The sequence below is a fragment of the Erpetoichthys calabaricus genome, chromosome 2 (assembly GCF_900747795.2).
Source record: "Erpetoichthys calabaricus chromosome 2, fErpCal1.3, whole genome shotgun sequence".
NCBI lineage: Eukaryota > Metazoa > Chordata > Cladistia > Polypteriformes > Polypteridae > Erpetoichthys > Erpetoichthys calabaricus.
Window position 1 is genome coordinate 242,620,613 of NC_041395.2, and position 26,699 is coordinate 242,647,311.

The window sequence follows — 26,699 nt, forward strand, 5'->3', positions numbered from 1 at the left end:
TGGCTGCACGTTTTGTTCCAGTCAGTTAGTCATTGTTACCTTTAATTGATATCTTTTTATGTATTTTTTTTCCTTTTGTTTTGGGTTTAGAAAAGTTAGGTAGTGGCAGATTTACACTTGATGGAAATTGAGACATCTGTTTCTTATGCATCTTTAAAGGCTTGGTTTCTTTTTAATTCACCATTTCTGTGGAGTTTGTTTTGTTAATTGTGTCTGAGTACAGACAATTAACGATGAGCAGAGCAAACACTTGCATAAATCACTCTGAAAGGAACAACTACTTGAGTGTTACCCACGTTTGTGCTTATTAGTAAACAATGGTGTGTAATTAACTAGAACATTAAGCTTTAATTTTTAAACAGAGAGAGGGTGATTTGTTGCCCATCTAACATATACAATATCCTTCTTCATTTAATAAAAAATGTAACATAGTTATATTTCTAGATGGATGCAAAAAGCATAGACACTGGGAAGTGAGTCCAATTAAGAGGAGAAATAAGTTGAAACAAACACTTGCAGCCACATTGGGCCCCCACTGCAGAATGTGAGAGCCCTTGCTTCAGAACATTAAGAAATATAAACAGGCACCTTTATCAATTACTGTGTTCATAAGAACTGCTTATAAATGCTTTGAAGTCCCTTCAGTTTTTTCATTTGTAACCTGCTGACTCACTGGTAAAGAAACCCCCACCTTTTTTTTGACCCACCGGACCCAAAAAAAAAAACCTTATTTTAGGCTATTTCTGGATTACAAGTTGTGCAGGAAATTATATCCTTATAATAAACCATAAACAAATACAACGTCTTCAGCACAAATGATGAGAAGGACATGAGGTTTTGCATGCCACATCAACTGACCCCAGGGGTTCACCTCCTTATGTAATACAAAGGATCATTGTTACTCCTTTTCACAAAACTTTGGAAAAAAATGGCCAAAATGACACAGCTTTCTCAACAAGCATGTCAGTCTATTGTTTTTCTACGGAATGAATACTATTCCATGTAACAGATTGGCAGGAAACTGAAGATTTAACACAGAGGTGTCCAGCTAGGCATTGGAGGGTGTCTGTGGAAGGAGATTGCCTTCAGTTAACCTTATATGAGGGGAATACATTGCCTTTGACAGTGTATTAGGATATTGGCACGTGCCACTAAAAAAGCACTCACACAAAATGAAGATCTGACAACATATCATACAGTACAAACACCAAAGGACAGAATTAAAAGATATCTCAACATCAAATACTCAATACCAAAAGCAGAAATGCAAATTAATACTCACAGATTTCCAAGATTTGTTGAGTGGGCAAAATGCGAAATTATATTACATATAAACAGTTGAACTGATAATAATGATAACCACTCCAAAACAGTGAGATGTATAAGTTCATAAACTTTATTAATTCCGTTGCAAAAGCTCAACCAAAGGGCTCTCCCCTTCAAGCCCCCAAGATGGCATGGGAAAGTTCAGGCATCTTATGCACATACATGACAAATTGTATGTCTGGAGTAGTGAGCCTAATCAAGGAACCCAAAATAAAGCACACAAAAAATTTGCGTACTCCGAAAAGAAATATATTTTAGTTAAGAAACTACTTTGAGGATATCATGGAAAATTTGAATAATGTGATAATGATGACTAAGTTACTAAATTGGGTTTGTTAAAACAATACATTAAAAAATTGTTTCATGTTTTTTCATTTTTGCCGAAGAGCAGAATCTTGTGGGAGGTGTCGGGGTAATGGCCTCACTTGACCTTAATGCAGAAATACTATAGAAAAGGTTAAAAGTATCCCTTTATTGTAATACAGGTAATTAATGTTATACAAATTAAGAATATATTGTAATAGCATAGCAATCTTCAAAATGTAACAGTTAAAAAGCATGTCACAATTTGTATAATGTTGTTTTTAGCACCCTGCTTATTATGTAGGGGCGGTGAAAGGTATTGTTTATCACTCTTCTAAAATTCATATATACTGTACTTATGCTCAGTAATTACCACATTAATAAAAAAAACAAAAAATGCAAATGAAATATATTTAAATGTGAACACAAGGTAAAAAACATCAATAAGATACACAGTCAAAGACAGTACTATAACACATGATCAGCATGTGATTTACACACAGCACCAAAAACTCCTAGTAATGATGTAAATATAGTTCTTGTATGATAGGGTTTACAGTGTGAACAGCATTCAAAGAGAAATTGCTGAGATTCAGAGAACAACTGTTTCCAGTGGAAAAATCACAGTAATATTCACAAGCACGTTTACCTACTGGCATTCCTCAGTTTCAATATGTTTGACATGTAATATATCCTTTATGAGATGTTTGTCCTATAATCCTTAATGGCTTTGGTGTACATTTGTATATTCAAACCACAATATTTCCATCCACAATACACAATTCATTTGGTTTCACTGCCCTCACCAAATTTAGTGTAATGTTTCACTGCCTCCTTAAACAGATCAGCACCTCAATTCTGTGCTCTGGGTTAAAGATAAAATCTAGTGGGGCAGACATGCAGAGAATCGAAGATGTTGCAGTGTGCATGTTTTGCTAAACCATTATTAAAACAATTCATCCTGTAAAATGCAAGCAGCCTACAAAGTGTGGGCTACTTTTGTTTTAGTATTAACTTAACAATATCTTAGCAAAAATGCATGTATTTTGCACATTTTAAATATACAAATGGATGACTTCACATGGATTATGAAACTCAAGGAACATATGAGATTTTTCATCGATGTTTTGATAATATTTGTTGTTGTCCAACATCGGTCACTGTCTCCTCCTATTAAAGCATAAACTTTGTTAGCTCCCTTCTGCATGAAAACATGAAATTAAAATTTACTGCAAACCACATGGAGTAAGTACAATCTAAAAAAAAAAAATACACTATTGTGTGGGGTAATCCTCTATAACATTACCATTAGCTTAACATGGATTTTATTTCTTAACATTTACTGTACCTTAGGTGTTTAGAAAATAAACAAGAAAAGGAACAACTAATGTCTATTTAGGAGCCTTGTTTTTAAACTAACTGTGTGACAAATAGTACTTAGTCTTCTTTGCAAAATACGATTCTAATTCTTTCAGATTACCAGTACCTTTCATGAAATTACTACTACACATGTAGTATGATGCATACTACTATCACAGTGCATCCCTTTATGTCACATTTAGTTTTTTCATGCTGCATTTTTATCTAAGAGAAATTTCTGTGACGTTTAAAAACAATACCTTGTAAAGAATAGAAACAGGTCTGCAGATTGTGGAAATAAAACCAGGAATCTTAGAATTGGATTATGTTTCAGAAAGTTTTTCTAAAGACTTTCTCTTGAAAAAGTTCATTGTTTTGACAGTAGAGAGAATGTTGACCAAAGCAGGCATTTTTTTCAGTTAAATATGTAGTCATCTTAAATTTTGAAGTCTTGCATGAATTCTTAATTATCATAGAACTGCTGTTTATAAATTACTAGCAAGTATACACAGTACTGCCCATTGTGGGAGCACCAGCTAAATTTCTGAATATAACATAGCCTGTGATCTTTTCCTGTACAAATGGTTAATCTATGTAAAATTTGACTGGGTATGTTAATTGATATGAATTTGTATAATGGACAAACACACATACATCTGCATATTAGATTTGTATATCAGAAATTAAGGTTGAAAAGAAATGAACACAGTACCTCTGACTACTGAAAAATAATCAAAATACAGTATTAAAAAAATCAGGTAGAAGCTGAGAAGACACTCACTATCTGTATGCAAATTGCCTCTGTTGTCTTGGTTAGATAATAAAATAAATCTTTAAACGGGGAACAGTAATACATCTTCTAACTATCATGAGTAGTTTATCGGACATGCACATTTTAAATATATGAGTTACCAGCATGGTTGACATATGTAGTATATGCTAGAGGTTAACTCAATGTATAGTGGTAGTAGTAATATCATGGCATGTTTGAATAGCATAGCACAACATAGACACTTGATATTCATGTTAAGCAGCCATTGGCAAGAGTAATTCAAATAAACTGGTATTTTCGAATAACATAGGTCAAAAACCTGTTTGTAGATAATGTTTACACATGTCAGGGAACTTCAAAACAGTACAATAATCTACACACATTCTGTGTTTTAGAACCAGGATACCTCATTTTTTATGCTAATTAATAAAATCTTACTTAACTTTATAGTATATGTTTTTTTTTAATTTGCTAATACTTTTATTTGGTCATTTTTAAATGATCCATTTTCAACATACAGTATAGTATGTTTGTCATTGTTTGCTTTCCTTCTCTTTGTACTCATGATATTGTGTATTTTTTAAATTTCTTTAGTTTACAAAACTTGTTTTAAATGACAGCTTTTATAAATTAAAAGAAATATTATCGTGCCAGTGGCAAATCTTTACAAGACGTTTATAAGAAATAAATTTTAATGATAGGTGATAAAGCCTCCAAGAATACTGTACATGCCATTATCACATTGTTTTTCAGTGTAGCTCTGTAAATGAATAACAGCATGTTAATTAATTTTGCCTGTCTTAATCTTGAACATGTGTTGAGTCTAATTGCTTTATTTAGATATTATGCTGAGCGTGGTTTTTACTTTTTGCATTCATTAAATGCAGATTTATGAATTATTGATTTTTTTTCCTGTGTATCCATGAATGTGTGCTTTGTTTTAGATGGCAAAATGTGGCTTCAGTAGGCAGATACTGGAAATAATCAATGAGACTGGGTAAGACTTTGTTTCAGATTTTCTTTTACAGAATTTGTCTTTTTTGTTGTGTGTTTTTTTTTTTTTTGTTTGTTAGTGTTTGAAACTGTCTCTTATATATACCATTTATAATAATGGCCAGCAACCATCTAAAAATAATACTTGAACAGGTTTGTATGTATGTTCTATATATGATGGACATAAGTGAAGTTTATATAGACCACAGTGGAGCTGTCATACAATTGTAACAATATGGGAAAGGAAGATCAAAACTATTTTGAAACAAGCTATTTTTGTTTTTAATGTGTTGTTTTGAAAAAATATTTTGGGCCTAGACTATCAAATCACTTTTGGCATCATTTTTTTATTTCTTTATCAGGCTTATAATGTACCACAGATACCTACACAAAACAAAATTAGTTGCATTTCATTAGCTAGCTTTTAAATTTAACACTAAATAATAATAAAACATTTAAATGGAAAAGTTTATTGTATTGACAATGGTGGGAAGGAGATTAAAATTATATTAAGCTTTGAAACATTTCAGTACATATATAGTTTCTTTTTTTTTTTTTACCACTTAATCGGTTCAAACATTTTACAAATGGTAGTGCCTTTTTTTTTAATATCTTGCCATCTTGTGGTTAATCCTGTGTACTGTCACTCAGATGAACAGTTAATACAGTCATCTGTGAAAAACAGTTTCTTTCCCTCACTTCTCAATATATATTTATAACAGATATTTATATCAGACCAGGAAGAAGGATCATGTCCCAGCAGGAGAGGAATCTTAAATAAGATTACACAGAATCAAATATCATAATCAATAGCCCTTATTTTCACAGGTTATTTTTCTTTTGTTATCTTGCTTTTCCTTTTTTTCGGGGGTGTTGGGGGCTTGGTTTTGCTTCCTTTGCATTTTTTTAGTGTTCCTGAAATCTACCATGAAACTTTGCTGCTTTGCTGATTCCCACTCTGTATATACAAGCAGAACTATATTGGGAATAACTCATCAATGCAGCAGTGATATTACAAACACTGACTGGTTTCAGCCTGCCATTGTACAAAATATGTTTAAAAAAAAAAATAAAAAAATAACACTAAATATAACTCAAGGGAATAAATATGCAGCAAAAGGAATAGCTTTGTCTTATGTAATTAGTGTCTGAGTAATAGCTCTTTTAAAGTTCATGCATTTATTGGAAAAGCATGTGGGTAAGAAGCAGTCAATTTCATTCTGATTCCTGGTGTTTGTGGTAAAGCAAAATAAGAATCCATTTTAACCTTCTGCATCTATGTATAATTTTGCATACTGTCTTATACTGTAAAGTGTTTCTACTCTCTTCAGCTTGAGATTTTTCCCTTAAGGCCTTTGCATACCTGTTTGCTCCAGGCATATATTTACAAATACTTAAGTCATTTTTTCATGACCAGGTCAGAGCTGGACTATCTTAGGGTACTGCAAGCTGGTTTTGTATGCACTATTCACAGTATATAGGATTACTGAAGATACTATTTCAAAATAGTAATATTTTGCTACAGCCAAGACATGTACCATTATATTTTTTATAATTTTATAGGGCCATTGTTGTTGTGTGGAGAGTAACCCAGCCACAAGGGATGCACAAACCAGTTTGTTACTGCGTGCAGAGTACAGTGAAATTGTTACGTACATGTGCTAATCAACCTGCGACACACACCACTCTCATGCACCATGATTAAAAACTTGAAAGCTTTTTTTTCTTCCTAACCTTTAAAAAAAAACTAACTTACCTTTTTTAAACTTAAAAAAGTTAAAAGATCCTGAGTTAAATCCACATGGTTCGTCTATGACCCATCTTCTCCTGCTCAGGACTCCATCACTGGTTCATGGGCGCTGGACACTGGATTTAATTTCTCCATTTCAAGACAGCATCACTTTCCCTCGGCCTGCAATCGAGTAGTAAACACTGCTAATCTTCGCACGCTCACCCGTGCTCATCCTGCAACAGACTCTTCCACCTCTATCAAGGCTGCTCTCTTGAACGTGAGATCAGTGTCTAATAAAACTTTCATTCTGCAAGACTTTATTACCTCAAATAATCTGGATTTCTTCTTCATCACTGAGACTTGGATTTTAAATGGTGACTCTTCTTGTTTTACTGACATGACTCCATCAGGTTATTCATTTTTAAACTCCCCTCGCCTGACTCGTCGTGGGGGGAGGAATTGCCACTATTTTTAAAAGTATGTTCTTGTGTCGGAGCCTTACAAGTTTAGCAGCTTTGAACTTCAACTTTTTGAAGTGTGTAGCTCCCCTTCTCTGCTGTTTGCCGTGGTTTATAGACCTCCTATAATTAATGATACTTTCATCTCTGAATTCTCTGATCTCTTGGCTGATATCACCCTCTCTCATGATAAAGTTTTTATTGTTGGTGATTTTAACATTCACGTTTGTTGTCAATCGAAACCTTTGGTCAATGACTTTTTATCACTATTGGACTCATTTGATTTTATACAGCATATTAATATGCCAACCCACTCTCTCGGTCACACCCTTGATCTCTTTCTTACTCGTGATATTTCAGTGAATAATATTGATTTATGTGATGTTTCTTTTACTGATCACTTTTCTATAATGATGGATCTGAATATTACTGTTGATGTCCCGACGAATAGCTGTACTCCACGCTGCTCGCGCTTTTTAAATTCTTCTATTATATCTGATTTTAAAACCATTTTCTCTAGTCTTTATGTGCATGACCAAAATAATGGTATCGATGATTCTGTCGTAAAATTTAACTCTTCCTGTAAAACGATTTTAGACTCAATTGCTACGCCCAAGATACGCAGTAATAAGGGTAGACCTGCTCCCTGGCTAAATGAAAATACACGATCACTGCGCCGCACCTGTCGAACTGCTGAACAGCGTTGGAAAAAAGATGGACTGATTGTCTCTAAACAGATTTTCAGGACTTCTCTTTTCAATTTCCAGGCTGAAGTTAAGATAACAAAACAAAACTTTTTTGCCGATTTAGTATCCCGTCACTCAAAGAATCCTAGGGTCTTATTTAATTCAATTAATGCGGCCATTCACCCTCACTCTGCAATGGGATTAAATAGCATTGTTCATTCATGTGACCAGTTTCTATCATTCTTTGTCAGCAAAATCGATACTGTCCGCCGTGGCATTGTTCAAACGGGCTATGAACTTCCTACTGATAATCATGACATTGTCTTAGAATCATTTGATCTAGTCTCACTTTCACAGCTAAAAAGAACTATTGACACCCTTAAACCAGCCCCCAGTCCTCAGGATATTGTACCACCACGTCTCTTAGTGGAAGCCTTTGATGTGTTGGGCTCACCCTTATTAGTCATTATCAATGATTCTATTAGTTCGGGGGTTGTGCCTTCATTTATTAAACATGCTGCAGTCCATCCCCGTCTGAAAAAGGCAGAATTAGATCCTGGAGTTTTAGCCAATTTTCGTCCAATTTCCCAACTGCCATTTCTGGCTAAAATTCTAGAAAGAATTATTTATAATCAATTGGTTGATCACCTTTACTCCAATAATTTATCTGAGATCAACCAATCTGGCTTTAGGCGTTATCATAGTGTTGAAACGGCACTCCTGAAAGTGTTCAATGACTTCTCTCTTATTACTGACTCAGGTGATGCGGCAGTCCTTGTCTTCCTTGACCTGTCTGCTGCCTTTGACACCATTGACAATGAAATATTGCTGATGCGGCTTGAACATCTTGTTGGGCTCAAAGGGGCTGCTCTTAACAGGTTCAGGTCATGTTTAACTGGTAGACACTTTTCAGTGACTTTTAATTCCTCTTCTTCATCTACTGCTCCTCTTAAATATGGTGTTCCTGAGGGATCCATTTTGGGTCTTATTTTATTCTCTATATACCTTCACCCTATTGGATCTATTTTTAGGAAATTTAACATTTCTTTTCACTGCAGTGCTGATGATACACAGGTTTATATTCCTGTCTGCAACTGTACAACAAATCAACTCCACAACTGTCTGTCTGAACTAAGATCCTGGATGGCTAATAATTTTCTTGACCTAAATCAAAATAAAACAGAGGTGCTTATAGTGGGTCCATCAGCTAAAGCACAAATGGGTGTTGGACTTCTCGGCTCTTTCTCTGTCTTTTCCAAACCTCAAGTCCGCAATCTTGGTGTTACCTTTGACAGTAACCTCTCTTTTGAGAAACAAGTAAATTCTGTAGTCAGGAGTTGCTTTTACCAACTTCGTCTATTAGGTAAGATCAAGCCTTTTTTATCTTGTAGGGATCTTGAGATAGCAACTCATGCGTTTATTTTTTCTCGCCTCGATTACTGCAAGTCGCTGTATTCTGGGATTAATAAATCTCTGATACGCAGGTTACAGTTGGTTCAGAATGCTGCCGCTTGCTTTCTGGTTGGGGCAAGAAAGTATGACTCTGTTTCTCCTATTTTAGTTTCTTTACACTGGCTGCCTGTCAGTTTTCGAATTGATTTTAAAATCTTGCTACTAGTTTTTAAATCTTTATATGGGCTTGCTCCTGCCTGTTTATCTGAACTGTGTGTTTTACACCAGCCATCCAGAGTGCTTAGATCTTCTGGTCATCTGTCTCTGGTTGTCCCTCGTACCAAGTATAAAACCAAGCGGGACAGAGCTTTTGCAGCTGCTGCTCCTCGCCTGTGGAACTCTTTACCTCATCACATAAAGGAGTCGTCTACAATTGAACTGTTCAAAACGAGATTAAAGACTCATTTCTATTCACTTGCATTCCATGACCTTCAGTAATACTTGTGATTATATAACATTACTTCAATTTATTATGTATTTTATTTTATGTTCATATATTTTATTTCTATTTGTTTTATGTTAATTATTTTGTTTTTCTTTTATTCTATTATTGTAAAGCACTTTGGCCACAGCATTACTATGTTGTTTAAAATGTGCTATATAAATAAATTGACATTGACATTGGTTTTCAGAAGTTTAACAGATATCAAAATCGTCCACCTGATTTTACCTTATTAAAAATGCACAAAATAATAAACATAAATCTAAGTATTTCTTACTTTTGTACAGTGGTCCATTAACATAGCTGTTACTTTTTTGCAGTAATAATTGACCATCGACTATTGTAAAAAAATGTATAGAACAAAGGTGCAAGGGTTTGTGGTAACAAGCCAGATAGCCATGTTTAAAGCCAGAAAGTAAGCCGCGATGGCTCAACAACAGTAATAATAATAATAAGTGAACAAGTTGAAGCACTTGTTCAGTGCAAAAACACGTTAGTCACAGCTCCATCTCCAAAAGTAGAAGGTCCAAGAGTGACAGCCTCCCTCTGTAGGTTGCCTGATTAAATAGCTCTGGCCCGGAAGGCCTATGCTTTGGAAGTTGCTTTGGGTGCAGGGCTTGGTATAATCCCCTTGGGGTTGGTTAGAGCTGAGGAGTAAACCGGAGATATGGTTAGCAACATTCTCCCCTCTTGATTTGGAGCAGTGTTGACTGGCTTACCTGAGCCTTCCAGGTGGTCCCGATGCACACATGTGTTACACCATGTTTATGATGTCCAGCTTGCTCAACAGAAATCACCCCCACTTCTTGAACAAGCTTTGAGATATTTAAAATTTAAATGCACCCTTTTCATGTAAAAAGTAAAAAAAATAAATAAATAATAGATTAGCTCACTTGGTCTTCTGAAAGAAGCTACTAACACAGAAGTACAAATGAGAAGATTCATATTTGTTTAATTGTCAATCAGTGAAAAACTTGTATGATCTTTGCTGTAGACTTTTTGCAGTATTACTACATTTAACATGAAAAGGAGTACCAGCATGCCAGGATGTGTCATTTTGTCTTCATTATAATTGATTGTTTGGCAAAGCTTTTAGGACATGTAAATGATTCAGTCCTGCATTTACTGGAACACCTTGATTGTGTGCACATTAAAAAAATGACACAGTGACCAACTTTTTCAGTTATAAACAGACAATTCAAATATCAGCAATGATGAAACTAAGCTTTCAGGTGGGAGGCATGAACACCGATTTTGGAAATTATACGCTATGGTTTTATCTTCTGCTACATGGTAACTATTTTTTTTCATAGCTGGCCTCAGTTTTTTTGTGTCTTAACATATCTGAGTTTTTGATCTAGATAATCTTAATAAAGTAGAGAAAAGATTTGTTACATTTCTTCAGGTGGTTTGGAAGGTTCAAGGGGGGCCTGTTTATGAACATATTTATAGCAAAAATCTGGCTGATGCTTGCTATTACATAAATTAAATTGATATAGGAAACATGTCTGACATTATGAAAAGTATTTTTATTTTATCACTGCAGTTGCTAGAAAATAACATAGAAAAACAAAAATTGTAACTTTGCTAAATTCAAATTTTCTGGTGCTTGGTCATGAAAAGTACTGTAATTCCAGTGCAGATATTTAAATGTTAAAGTAAGTAACTACTAGCGTTTATAGTGTTAGATTGTATATGTTTGGAATGCACAATGAGTGGCATAGTGGTACTTTGATTTATTTAATGTTTGAACTGCCTTCAGAGATTTGATCATATCACAAATCAGTCAGTTTTTTTAATTGAATTCATCTTTACAAGGCATTTTATTCCATGGTATAATTTGTAACAGTGATAAAATTGATCACTGGATGCATGCATTTGTAGAATATATAAAGACACACACACACACAAATATCAACTCTTGTATTCCTAATCTTGATCTAGCCTACTTAATTTTGCACCACTTGGGGGTTGATTTGTTTTCAATCCTATTTTTTCTAAAAATAGATCTATTTATGTGGAATAATTACAATAAAATCAATAAAATATAAAATATATATATATATATATATATATATATATTGCACCTCAAGAAGTTGGATGTGGCAGTGCTTGCCACTGCTTAATAATTTTTGCTTGATTGTACAGAACAGATGCCCCATGGCTTTTCAAAGCAAAAATGGATATGGATGTAATTATTTTTGGGTTGACTTGAAATTTTTGTCTGCTTTTTCAGAAAAGCAGGGAGTGGAATAATTTCCACAGTTGTTGTGGTTTTATCTTCCTTAAGCAGTTTATTCTGTCCTTTTACCATAAGTATATAATTACTAATTTCCCAGCACTAATTAGTACAACTACCTTTTTATATCAGCTGACAACAGTAACACTGATATCATGATACTGTAAATGCATCTGTAAATGTACTTAAGTTAACAGTGTTACTTTGTGTTTTTATATAGAGAAAAAAATGATGAAACATGCTACATAATACTATGACATAAAACATTGGAAACATTTTTTTATATATATAAATAAAAACAATATGCCAGCAGTTATGAATAAATACATAGACATCTTATCTGACCACCCTTAGCCCCTTAAAGTGTTGCTTGACTTTACTTTAGGAGTAACCTTTTGTTTTGGATTATGGCATGTAAATACTACTTGGCATTTTATTGCAACTTCTCCTCACAATAGCACAACACTGTACATTTACACTGAACATAGCCACATCATAAAATACTCAATTTCATATTCAGATCACTTCTGATTATTAGTACATTTCTGATCTATGTTGCATTCAAGGGCAACTGCAAGAAACAGTGAAGAGTTAGGTAAGCATTGGTGAAACAATTATTGTGCTAGTTTTACCTGTTTTATTTAATTTTGTTTTAGTTCATTATAAGCTGTGTATGAGTTAGTTAAAGGTCAGTTGTGAAAACATGGCAGTTTTTTATTGTATTAGTTCTAGGATCCAAGTATTGCTTAGTATTTTTTTGTAGTTAGAATTGATCTAAGAATGTATTTACAGAGCTTTTACTATTCTACACAAATCATAAAAAACAGAATAGCATTACCTGTGTCTACTTATTTTAAAATAGTGCCTCGAAAACCTGAAAAAAAAATCTGGATAGTGTGGTTTTCAAACTCATTATCTGCAAACAGTACATCTGATCAAGCTCAACTTTCACACATCTTGCAAAGAGTACATCAGCCACTGCCAAGGGCAGGTGAACATCTCTGTGTTGTAGAACTTGGAAATAATATCAAGGCCAAAATCAAATTAGATGTTTTCTTTTTCTGAGATCCTTCTAGCACTAGGAAAGAAGCTGCAGCTTCAGAGACTAATATGTAGTCACAAAGTATAGCCAAAGGCAAAATGTAAACAAGAATGTTTTAGTGTTCTCAGTCACTTGAAATCTTTGCAACACAAACATTTCCTTCACTGATGCAACATACAGAGTGCATCCACAAAAATGCAACAAATATACTATTGATGAGGATCTTTTAAAGAAATATGCAAATATTTATTCTAGGCTGCCATCGAGGTTGAAAAAAAGGGGAGACAAACTACAAAATGAAAATCTAAATAAAAATAAAACAATATATTAACATGTCTGATCCTTAAAATGTTGACCATTAGAAGTATAATTTCAGTACTATTATCACCACTATTATCTTGGAGTATGAACTTGTTAATAATGCAGTGTAGCAGTTAAGGCTTTTGTCCACCTCTTGAACCCTCAGGTACCACTCTGAACACGAGGTAAAAGTATAACTATTCTTTATTTTATAATTACACTGTGCACAAAGCACTACACACACCACACTACTCATATAATCAATAAACTCTCTCAATAAACAATCCTCCTCACCCAGACACGTCGCCACCCTACCTCCCAGCTCAGCTCAGTATTCTGGGCTTCCCATAGTCCTTTTATAGCTCCTGACCCGGAAGTGGTTCCAAGCCAAACCCACAAGTCCGTTTTCCTTCCGGGTCAGGGCAAACAGTCCTCTTCTTCATCCCGGGAGCACGTCACTTCCTCCAGTCACGTGACTGTGACGCACTCCCGGGTTATAGGGCACGCAAGAGCCCACTAGCCCCCCTACAGCGACTCCTGGCGACCCCCAAGGTATCCAGCAGGGCTGTGTCACAACACTACAAAGTCCATGAGGCCCTGCTGGAACTCGGGGCACGAATATGCTGTCCGGAGGGCTCCTCCTAGCGGCCTGGGGGTGAGGGCCGGACTGGGAAGCCGGCAATCCTCCACAGCAGTCAACTGGTAAATTAAAATGATGAAGAGGAATATCATGTCAGAGGCTCTGGATTTATCAGGAAAGATATGACGCACTACACAGTAGTTAGAGTAATGCTATGTGCATCAAAAAAATATATATATCTAGGTTGAAAATATTGTTAAAGGAAAGATGACCAAACTAATATTGGTTAAGCTAAGGCATTCATAGATTTGGTCATTGAATTTGACATGGACCAACCAAACATTCAAGCCTAGTTTTTTCAAATTGAAATTCCATATATTAAAAATATAGCAAAAATATGCAGTACTGTACATAATAGATTATGCAAATTCTGGGACGTGTTAATTCATGTGCAAAATAGATATTTTGCATGAACAGAGAAAACAAATGTGGTTAACAAACAACCTAAATACAATGATTACAAACATAACAAATCCATAAAAATGAAAATTATTAGTAAATAGCAAACATACTAAATGTCTAGGTACTTAGAAATAAATGTTATATTTAAAGGTTTTAAAATAGTCAAATGTGCTTCACTGCATAGGTGTATTGATACTAATTAAACTTCAGGATATAATGAAATTTCTGCAGTTGTGACATGTATTGAATTTGGTTATTTACAAATAGTAAATAATTGATTTATATGTCCAGTTTGGAGATAGGATTACAAAATGAATTCCAGAAATTACTGGTCAGTCAGCCTTACCTCAGCCCCATGTCAAGTTATGCAGTCTGTAGTCCAGAACAAATTAAGGCTACTTGTATGTCAGCTTTATTCTAAATAACAGCCTATGTATTAGTAGCAGAAGATCCTAAGAAGCCAACAGTTCAATGCATTTGGGTACATGGCTGTTGTATACATTACCAAAGTGTAATGGCATACTTTAGACTTAAAAGTCTCTGAATTGATTCCACACCAGAGAATATTCCAGAAGCTGCCGGTACTGGTAGTATCATATAAAACTGGAGCTTAAGGTAGTTAATTGGGCAAAACATGAGGAGTACACATAAGAAGAGAATGTTTCCCAAGAGTTCAGATAATCAGTGGGGTTCCTCAGGCATTTGTTATAGAACTGTTACCTTTTTTTTAATAAATGTTAATGATATACATTCTTATCAGTAGGTAAACTGTGAAAGTTGCATATGACCCAAAAACTGAGAAGATGGTCAAAACATACACTAAAAAAAGAACTTTTATGTCAACAAATGCTATATGCAGATGAAATGAACAGCAGAAATACAAGAAAGAAACAATACTGGTACATCAGCAGGAAAAGTCATTCAAGCCCAAAGGGAGAATGTACTGAATAAGTGTATAGGCAGTATGTGGCCAAAAACTGTTAATTAAAATCCAGAATTGATAGACTGTAAACCATTAGTGAGACTGCATCTGGAATACCGTATATAGTTCTGACTACCTTCCTAAATAAAACTGCATAGTAATGTTAAAAACTGTGAAGAGAACATTTTAGAACTCAAAGAAACAAACTCTGAATGTGTAATAAAAGTATTTAGCCTGTTTAGTCCTAAAAGGATAATCATTTTTAATAATCCTAAAAGTAGTAACTTTTAAAAAGTAAAAGAAGTAATTCTTTCTAATTACTGACAAAACTGAACCAGCAGAATTATGTTAGTTAACTTGTAAGTATCATACATGAGAACAGTTGGATAGCTGGAGGTTGAAGGAATAAAAAGAATGGAAGGCAATTTTAGAGTATTTGGATAAAGTACTTTCTCACTGTCTGTCTATACTTGTACTAGTTGTGTTACTTAGCCTCATCCAGGAAATTTCCAAAGACAATGGACCTTGGTTATAGTGGCATTGGTTAGTTGAATGTATCAAAAGACTAATTGGGAACTTTTCTGTATACAATTGTTTCGATTTTTTCCTTTAGCCAGGGGTTAATATTATTGGTTCAGTGGAGCACCTGGAATGTGCTGGATAAGATTTGCCATGAGTAAAACATTCCTGACATAGATTAATTCCTGTTTTTCTTAGAGTCTGATCTTGGCTTTTGTTGATGATCACTAAAAAACACAGTTTTTACATCAAACTGTATTTTGTTGAACTGAAATAGATAATAAGTGTGAATAATGGGAATTTTGAGTATAAAGATAATTTAACTATGTAGCACATCCTGTAAAACTGGTAGCTACTATCAGAATGTAACACTTCAATCTGTAATCTTGTACCATTACAAACTTTTGGACAGTTTAGACCAAAAGCAATATACCTGAACCATGGTTTTCTTTAACTTATTACGTACAGATTACATACAGCTTTGAGGTTTACAGGCTGCACATTTACTGTATGCGGTGCATGCAGTGAATTGAATGTTTTAGTAGTGGTGCACGATTATGTAAGAAATTGTAATTGATTATTACCTTTGATATGATAATCGGAATCATTAATTTCAAATAACAGTACAACGAAAAATGCACCTTCTTTTGTCAACTTCATATCCTGTAGTTTTTTTACATACTTTACATAATCACTTTAGAAGTGAATATACAGTTAGGTCCATAAATATTTGGACAGAGACAACTTTTTTCTAATTTTGGTTCTGTACATTACCACAATGAATTTTAAATGAAACAACTCAGATGCAGTTGAAGTGCAGACTTTCAGCTTTAATTCAGTGGAGTGAACAAAGCAATTGCATAAAAATGTGAGGCAACTAAAGTATTTTTTGAACACAATCCCTTCATTTCAGGGGCTCAAAAGTAATTGGACAAATTAAATAACTGGAAATAAAATGTTCATTTCTAATACTTGGTTGAAAACCCTTTGCTGACAATGACAGCCTGAAGTCTTGAACTCATGGACATCACCAGATGCTGGGTTTCCTCCTTTTTTAATGCTCTGCCAGGCCTTTACTGCAGCGGCTTTCAGTTGCTGTTTGTTTGTGGGCCTTTCTGTCTGAAGTTTAGTCTTCAACAAGTGAAATGCATGCTCAATTGGGTTAAGATCAGGTGACTGACTTGGCCATTCAAGAATTTTCCACTTCTTTGCTTTAATAAATTCCTGGGTTGATTTGGCTGTATGTTTTGGGTCATTGTCCATCTGTATCATGAAACGCCGCCCAATCAATTTGACTGCATTTAGCTGGATTTGAGCAGACAGTATGTCTCTGAACACCTCAGAATTCATTCGGCTGCTTCTGTCCTGTGTCACAACATCAATAAACACTAGTGTCCCAGTGCCACTGGCAGCCATGCACGCCCAAGCCATCACACTGCCTCCACCGTGTTTTACAGATGATGTGGTATGCTTTGGATAATGAGCTGTTCCACGCCTTCTCCATACTTTTTTCTTGCCATCATTCTGGTAGAGGTTGATCTACGTTTCATCTGTCCAAAGAATGTTTTTCCAGAACTGTGCTGTCTTTTTTAGATGTTCTTTAGCAAAGTCCAATCTAGCCTTTCAATTCTTGAGGCTTATGAGTGGCTTGCACCTTGCAGTGCCCCCTCTGTATTTACTTTCATGCAGTCTTCTCTTTATGGTAGACTTGTATATCGATACGCCTACCCCCTGGAGAATGTTGTTCACTTGGTTGGCTGTCGTGAAGGGGTGTCTCTTCACCATGGAAATGATTCTGCGATCATTCACCACTGTTGTCTTCCGTGGACGTCCAGGTCTCTTTGCGTTGCTGAGTTCACCAGTGCTTGTTTTCTTTCTCAGGAACCAAACTGTAGATTTTGCCACTCATAATATTGTAGCAATTTCTCGGATGGGTTTTTTTTGTTTTTGCAGCTTAAGGATGGCTTCTTTCATCTGCATGGAGAGCTCCTTTGACCGCATATTGTCTGTTCATAGCAAAATCTTCCACATTCAAGCACCACACCTCAAATCAACTCCAGGCCTTTTATCTGCTTAATTGATAATGACATAACACCGGACTTGCCCACACCTGCCCATGAAATAGCCTTTGAGTCAATTGTCCAATTACTTTTGAGCCCCTGAAATGAAGCGATTGTATTTATAAGTCTAGACAGCATTACTATGAACACGGAGAAAAAGCTAATAAGCTTTTAGCTCAACAAATTCATAAACAAGAAGTTCACAATGCAATACCAGTAATCACCAACAAGAATGGAGAAGAAATCATCGACCATAATAAAATAATGCACACATTTAGAGATTACTATAAGTCTTTATATTCCACTGAGCCCAAAGAAGACAACACGCAATCTAATGCATTTCTGGATAATTCACAAATACCACAAATAGATGCTTTAAGTGCTGAGGAACTGGATAAACCTCTAACGCTAACAGAATTACTAGACGCTATAAAGTCACTACAAAGCGGGAAATCATCAGGCCCTGATGGTTACCCCGTAGAGTTTTATAAGAAATTCTCCACTCAGCTAGCTCCACTCTTATTGGTAACATTTACAGAAGCTAAAGACCACCAAATACTACCTCAAACATTTCGACAAGCATTAATCACCGTCTTTCCTAAACAAAATAAGGACTTGTTACAATGTGCATCATATAGACCAATTTCACTCCTGAATAATGATGTTAAGATACTCTCAAAAATCCTAGCTAGAAGGATGGAGAAAGTGCTGCCCTCGGTAATATCACAAGATCAAACTGGATTTATTAAAGGCCGACATCTATCTTCAAATCTCCGACGCTTGTTTAATGTTATATATTCACCAGCAAAATCAAACACCCCAGAGATATTACTATCATTAGACGCAGAAAAGGCATTTGACATGATCGAATGGAATTACCTTTTCACTGCATTGGAGAAATTTGGGTTTGGCCCGAATATTTGTGCTTGGATCAAACTACTGTATACCAGTCCAGAAGCTTCAGTTTGTATTAATAACATTTGCTCAGACTACTTTAAACTAGAACGTGGTACCAGACAAGGATGTCCCTTGTCGCCACTGTTGTTTGCAATCGCTATTGAACCACTGGCGGTTCACTGCCGAAATTCTTATCAGATAAAGGGGATTGTCAGAGAAGGACTGGAACAGAAAATTTCTCTATATGCAGATGATATGGTCTTATATATATCGGACCCAGAAAACACTGTCCCTGCTGTTTTAACAGCACTAACAGAATTTCAAAAGATATCTGGTCTTAGAATTAATCTGAATAAAAGTATACTCTTTCCAGTGAACTCACAAGCATATAATATTAAATTAGACACCCTACCTTTTACCATAGGAGATCAGTTTAAATACCTAGGGGTAAATATCACAAGTAAACATAAAGCTCTTTATCAACAAAATTTTGGCGTCTGTATGGAAAAAATTAAGCAAGACTTGCATAGATGGTCAACCCTTCATCTCACTCTAGCCGGAAGAATTAACACTGTTAAGATGAATATCCTTCCTAAACTTCTCTTTTTATTTCAAAACATTTCAATATATATCAATAAATCGTTTTTTAAACAGTTAGATTCAATAATAACCTCATTCATTTGGAACTCAAAACACCCACGTATCCGAAGAGCGACCCTACAAAGACCTCAGGCAGAAGGTGGCATGGCTTTACCTAATTTTCAGTTTTATTACTGGGCAGCAAACATACAAGCCATAAAAACCTGGACACAAATAAATGCACATACACAGGCTTGGTCTGCAATAGAAGTAAAATCCTGTAGTACTTCTTTATATTCCCTGCTCTGCTCTCCAATAAATGAAAGTTATCGCAAATATACTAATAACCCAATTGTGCTTTACTCACTCAGAATATGGAACCAAATTAGGAAGCATTTTAAGATGGAAAATCTTTTATCAGTGGCACCTCTGCAAGGGAACCACCTCTTTCAACCTTCTCAAGTATATCCAGTTTTTAATACCTGGAAAAGTTTTGGGATTAAAATGCTCAGAGATCTTTATATAGACAACATATTTACATCTTTTGAACAATTACGTTCAAAATTTAACCTCCCAGCTACACATTTCTTTTACTATCTTCAAATTAGAAATTTTGTTAAACAGAAATTGCCCGATTTCCCCCACCTTGCACCCTCCACAATGCTGGAAAAAATACTGCTCAATTCCGAGGAAACAAACACTATTTCCGCAATATATAAAATCTTATTAGAGTCCCTACCTTTCAAAGATCCAAGAGGACATTGGGAAGAAGATCTCTTAATCAATATATCAGAAAAGGAGTGGAAGGTAGCAAAGCAGAGAATTCACTCGAGTTCTATATGCGCAAAGCATAGAATTATTCAACTAAAAATTATATATCGAGCTCATCTGTCTCGCTTAAAACTGTCCAAAATGTTTCCAGGCCAGGATCCAACCTGCGAGCGCTGCAACCAAGCTCCTGCCTCACTGGGTCACATGTTCTGGGCCTGCACCAAACTAACATCATTTTGGACAAAAATTTTTAAGTGCCTCTCAGACAGCCTTAGTATCACAATCCCTCCTAACCCACTAACAGCAGTGTTTGGTGTCCTTCCAGATGGACTGGAATTGGAGAAGGACAAGCAAACGGTGATTGCATTCACTACACTCTTGGCACGCAGACTTATTTTGTTAAATTGGAAGAATCCTAATTCTCCTCTTATAAGTCAGTGGGAAACCGATGTTTTATATTATTTGAAATTGGAAAAAATCAAATTTTCAATTAGAGGATCTGTACAAAATTTTTTCAAAACATGGCAGGATTTAATCAATATTATTTCAGAATAAGAGAAATAACTATTATTGCATTTAACTCCTTTCTCCATCTCTTATTTATATAGATATTTACTTCTCCCCTCCTTTTGTCTAATGTTGCCTTATTAAAAAGCTTAAAGAAATTTTCCTTTAGCTAAGCTCTCCTTCTCAGGGGTGGGGTTTGATTTGTTTTCAAATTTGTTGGGTTATAAATTGATCTGTTTGTATGGAATGATTACAATGAAAATTAGTAAAATAAAAATATTTTGAAATGAAGCGATTGTGTTCAAAAAATGCTTTAGTTGCCTCACATTTTTATGCAATCGTTTTGTTCACCCCACTGAATTAAAGCTGAAAGTCTGTACTTCAACTGCAACTGAATTGTTTCATTTAAAATTCATTGTGGTAATGTACAGAACCAAAATTAGAAAAAAGCTGTCTCTGTCCAAATATTTATGGACCTAACTGTATATAATTTTTAAATGCTGGATTAGTTGAAAAATGAAAAATGTGTTTGATAATGTTTATTTTTATTTGTTACAATAAAGGTACAGCACACTTTTGAAAATTGTCACTTTTTAATACAGTCACTGCAATAAATTACTGATATACAAATATTTATATAATTTAAATACAACACAAACATTCCTCCTTTTTTTTAAATGTTTTCCTTTTTTAAAACCACCACTCAGTATTCAAAAATGTGTGAAAATGTTAAACATGGGATTGTTACATTGGGGTTCTACTGTTTCAAAAAAACAAATGTTGCATATGAATGTAAAAACTAAAGTATATAGTAAAATTTTAAATGGTAGTAATGCAAGATTTAAAAAGTTAATGTAAACATAATCTGACAGTTCTGGTTTAATGTTATTTAAAAACATTCAATGTAACAATATTAATTATATAGCAAGCTCAGGACGTATTTCAATAGCAACACACTGTTACATGCTGCTACCAGACTCAGTCCTTGAGCAGTGGTGTCCCCGTTCTTGAGGAAAGTATTGTAATGAAAGGCAAATTCATTTAAACAGGCAGCACTGCAAGCATCTGCTTTTCAGTGTATATTCCTTATCAGTATAATGAACTGTGACAATTATTTAGTACTAATGTGGAGAGGAGATGTTTAATTGACCATTGCATAGTAAAGCATTAAATTGCACTGTGTGCCAGTTTATTAATGTGTAAATATTTGTACATGGTGCTACAGCTTCAAACCAAGTAATGGAAACAGTTTGTCTTTTTACCTGGTGCTATGCCTGTACAAGAGCAGAATGATCAGCCATTTTTTTCTTTTTTTTTAAGTCAATTTTTAAATGGAGTAATATAATTATAGCTAGTTAGTTCTGAGTATGAATGGAAGAAATATTTTACATTTGAGAGTATAAGTATTTAAGTTTTACATTCTAAGCTGTATGCTTAACTCCTCACATGGTTTCTCTGAATTCAAAACATTTAATAATTTAAAGAGCTGACACATTGACTTGAATTCTCAAAATGATTTATTATCAAATGAAGCATATATTGAAATGCAATTTTCTGTGCATGTTGTGTAACTTCCAAGACCATACTGCACTGTGTGCTGTGAAATTGTTGGAGTAATGTAGTTCATTGTACTGTTACTTAAGCCATCTTAAAATTTCAGTTCTTCATACCTCAGTTTTATGAAAGATAAAATGATCTGCTGCCCAAGAAAGTACTATTTTAGTATTATTCACATCATAGTAGGTGCTGTTTTTTTTTTTGTTTTTTTTTTATAATAAATACATTATTTCCACTTTTACCTCACATTTAAAATCTATTTATCCAGAACATCATTTCTGCTCCCTTTGATTATGTGAGCTTTATGTAATACATCAAAAAAGTTATTGTTTCAATTAAAATGAGTTTGTAATAGTAAAATTTACTAATTATGTTTCATTGCTTCATTTCTCTGTTTTACAGGGTTAATTTTGACACATTTGATATACTGGAAGATGAAGAGGTAATTGGTTTCAATTCTAGCTGTTGTTACACTTTATTGTTAGCACTTTGCATATAGCAATAATAAAATTTAACTTAACTTTCTTTTTACCAGGTTAGACAAGGTTTAAAGACTTACTCCAACTGGCCAACATACCCACAACTTTACGTAAAAGGTGAATTGATTGGAGGACTTGACATAGTAAAGGTAATTAATTTTATTTTATTTTTTTCATTATTATTCCAGCTTTCTGTTATGTGCGGTATATATAAGCAAATGTACTAGGGAAATTGAAAAAGTATAGGCCAATTAAAAATACACCGTAACTGCAATGGATAGAAGTTGATGCAGTACAACACATTCACAATGGCCTTTGGGTAGCCAGCACAGCACTCTGCCATTAGTATAGTTGGAGCCAAGGTCAGAGGGTTGAAACCTGCTGAAATCACCAAAGCATTTGTTTGCTTGTGCAGATCAGTAAGCTGTTTGGGTTCCCTTCTTGTGCTAGAAACAGAATGCTTTATGTGACATGTATATAAAGCTGTGCACCAGGCAATTCTACCTGATAAAAGTACATAAATTGTCATTTATGAACAAGCTTTAATATTTTAGTAAAGTGTACCTAACCTACACTGAGATAATAATTTGTTTAGAAATCAATAAAAACTACATACTGATTTTTTTCTGCTTCTTCACTACAGAACTTAAGCACTGAAAAAAATAGCTAAGCAAATTCCCAACGTTATATTTTTTATTGGGTATACACATTTACTGAAAGTGGCTACATTGCACAGCACTTCTATATTAACTGTCAAATGATATCCACAACCTTTAGTATTTTCAGTATGCATATAAAGTGTGAGAAATGTTCTTTACCAGTTCATATCAAACCTAAGTGGCAGGTCAGAAACCTGTAAAAAAGAAAAGAAGTTGAGGGGAGAGCAGAAAAGATATATTAGGGGTCCAGCAAAGCTTGTCTTAGAAAGCTTGAACAGTTTTAGAGAAGAGTTGCATCTTCATGAGGTGTTTAAAGGTCAATAGGCTGAAGCAGTTGTAATGATGAGGAATAGTGCATTAAACAGCTTGGCAGAATACAACATACTTTTCAATGGGTCTAGAGAAGAAACTTGCATTTAAAACAAAAAAAAGAACACTTAAGGCTGGTGGCTTTGTTGAGACTAAGACTACATAAGGAGAGATGAGAAAGATACATTTATTGTGCATTAGTGAGCCATTTAGATAGCTAGCTGTGTGCTAGGACATGGGTTAAGTGCAGGATCATAGTAATGGAAAGTCAGGTAAAAGAGTAAAGCAGAGAACCACTGTATGGTATTTCTTTTTAACACACATTTTTTGACATTTTTAATGTCTCTAATTTGGAATAAGTGGTGCCTCACACTCAGTGTAACTAGAACTTTCATAGTTGGCAGATACAGTAGGAAGATCAGATGTATGGTTCATTGTCAATATGTGTACAGTCTTCGTCATATATGTTCACACCTTGTTGTGAATTCTTTTACTACTGATAAGTGAAATAGGTTAGCAGAATAACATAAGAAACCTTTTTGTTGTCAAGGTGGGCTTGATATCCATAACATCTTTCTGTACAGTGCATTAATGATAATAGCCTGCTTGATCTAAATGGCTGTGCAGTGCTCAGCTATATTGTATGTGAAAAAAGTGGTAATGTAAGTAAAATATATGTTGTCTTAAAAAGTTATTTTAAAAATTGTAGCAGACAATTAGAAAATAGAGAAATACGCCATGTCTTACTGGTTCAAGAAGAATGTAGTCAACTTAAATACATACAACATTGACTGCTCCTGGTGTTCCAGTTGATTAGCAGTTCTAGCGACTTTCCAGTCAGAGTGGCTTGTTGCAATAAGTAATCTGAATGGTTTTATACAAAAAAAATTTACAGGTAAAATCTTCCCACACCCATGAAAAGGATAACATGTTTAGAACATGGATGAATGGAGATTTTCAAAAATGATGTACAATGTAGCTTTTACAGATTCCAAGATATTTGCTAAAAGTGCACGCTTTCAGAATTTTTTTCACAAAGTCACCTCCCCAAATCAACAGTGCGTCTAAGAATCTGTGTAATTTTAGTACTAAATGCAGTAACCGAGTATGTAAGAGAATGTGTGAAGCTGGTGGAAGAGTCCTGGATGAGCTCAAAAGATTACACAGCATTTACAGGGAGCCTTCCTGATTAAAGCTGGATTAGTCCAGCCTAGACAAGAGAAGATCCTGAGTTGGCCTTTGACTAGCAAAGTGGTGATGTACAGATAGTTCTTGTGTATATCATGGAGCAGCCCTAGAAGAGATGTTTTCAGTGTAGCATAAAAAGGCACAGTTGTTAACCTAAAGCATTAAACTTATATGACTTAGAAAATATGTAATTTAACAATGCACAGTTAGAATGTGCAAATAAATCATTTTGTATTCTTCAGGTAAGATTTTTTTTGCATGTATGAAAATTACTGTATTTATGTCTTACTCTTGATCATTTTTAATTTTAATTTTCTTGTTTTTCTAGGAGTTAAAAGAAAGTGGTGATCTTCTATCTGTTTTGAAAGGAGAAAATTAAATATCAAGAATCAGCATTTTAGAGATTGGGAACAAAGTATATGTTACATGGTTATATAATGTATCAGTGCGTCTTCTCAGGATACCTGCTAATAAAGAACAGCATGTATACTTAGTTGCATTATGATCTTAAATCCTCTATGTTTTGGTCTATTGCTATTAAAATAAACAAATAAAATTGTAAAACATTTCAGTGGTTGTCATATTTTTCAGATTAATGATGCTGTAAGCAACTTCAGATGAATTGCTTAAACATAGTATTTTACTAATTTCCACTTCAAGTAAATATGAAGGATAAGTTAAAATTTTCTGTTAAAATGAATTAATGTTGAAGGTTAATCAATAAAATCCATGTGACATTGTGTTTTAAAGGTGATTCTAATATTACCTATAAATAAAATTACTTGAATATCATGCACAGTACTGGAGCCTAAAATGTGTTTACTGCTTAGGTTATGAAGAAGTGAATGGCACTGTGCCCGGAGCATTGCTGCGCAATTAGCCATTAAGAAAGGCCTCTTTATGGTGTGATGAGCACACCTGAGCCACTGGCAGCCAAATATAGGACTACAAAGAGCAGTGTTTGGCAGCTTGGATTTTTCTGTATTAGCAAATATAGTTCAAACATATTTTGAAATTGACCCTTTCAATAATAATAAGGTCCATCCATTCATTTTCTCCACCCACTTCCTCCAAAACAGGACAAAACAATTATGTACAAGGCAAAAAACAAACATGTTCACTACTCGGCACCCTTGCGGACTCATGTTCACGTGGGAGATGGGAAGATAAAGGAGTACCAGGAGAAACCTGTCATGAACATGGGGAAGGTGTCCAAACTCTACATTGACAAAGCCCAGTTAATAATAAAGTAAGTCTATTTTTAAAAAAATGCATCAGGCTTTGTATTTTGTATTATTAAACTGTAAATTAGTTTTTTTTTCTGTAAAGTGTCCTGCCTTAACTAAAATCCATAGTTTTAGTAAGCAACTTCTGTTTGCTAGCATAATTAATACCAAGTTGATTATTAATTTCATTGTATGCACAAACACACACACACTTCTGCATATCAAAACGCACGCACACACACACACACACACAGGTGAAATGGTTATTTGTATTTTAAACTAAAGCAACTGTTTTTTGCAGGAATTGTTTATATTTGCTTTAGCCACCAGGTGGAGACCTCATATCACAAATAGGCATGTTCTCCTGCAGACTGGGCTTGGTAGCTTATCTATAAATTAAATATTATTTAAAAAAAAGACTTCTAAAGGAATGAGAGTTTATTGTTAAGCCTAATATAGCTCATTGTTACATATTTGTATATCATTACTATATTCATAATTTTAGAACACTGTACTGTTATTTCTGATAAGCATCCATTAGTGATGCTTATTATAGATAGAGCCAGCTATAGCATATTAAACACATATCTGTGGCAGTTTACATCATAATGCTGAAAGTACAAGGTCAACTAAGAAGCAGAAATAATAAGAAAAGTGACACAAAGTAAATGCCCCCCCCCTTGCAATAATGTTTATTTTTAGCAGTTTTCTCATTAAAATGCATAGAATCAAAAACTTTCCATTTCTGTTTATTAATGTCTTAGTGTTTTTACCACACTGATGTGATAAAGTATTTGCCCCCTCCCTGATTGCCTCTAATTTTGTACATTTGTTACAATGACTGGCTTTCAAGTCTTTATACAAAATGTAATATTAGATA

The 26,699-nt window shown here is 34.5% G+C and overlaps 1 protein-coding gene across 1 annotated transcript in view; it reads left to right on the forward strand.

The window, feature by feature from the left end:
- Positions 1-26,225, forward strand: part of glrx3 (glutaredoxin 3) — an 85,653-nt gene extending 59,428 nt beyond the window's left edge. The window contains exons 8-11 of the mRNA XM_028795317.2: positions 4,705-4,757; positions 22,361-22,400; positions 22,494-22,586; positions 24,922-26,225. Coding sequence (XP_028651150.2) covers positions 4,705-4,757; positions 22,361-22,400; positions 22,494-22,586; positions 24,922-24,972 — 237 coding nt within the window. The 3' untranslated portion in view covers positions 24,973-26,225. The remainder of the gene's footprint in view (positions 1-4,704; positions 4,758-22,360; positions 22,401-22,493; positions 22,587-24,921) is intronic.
- Positions 26,226-26,699: the final 474 nt, after the last annotated feature.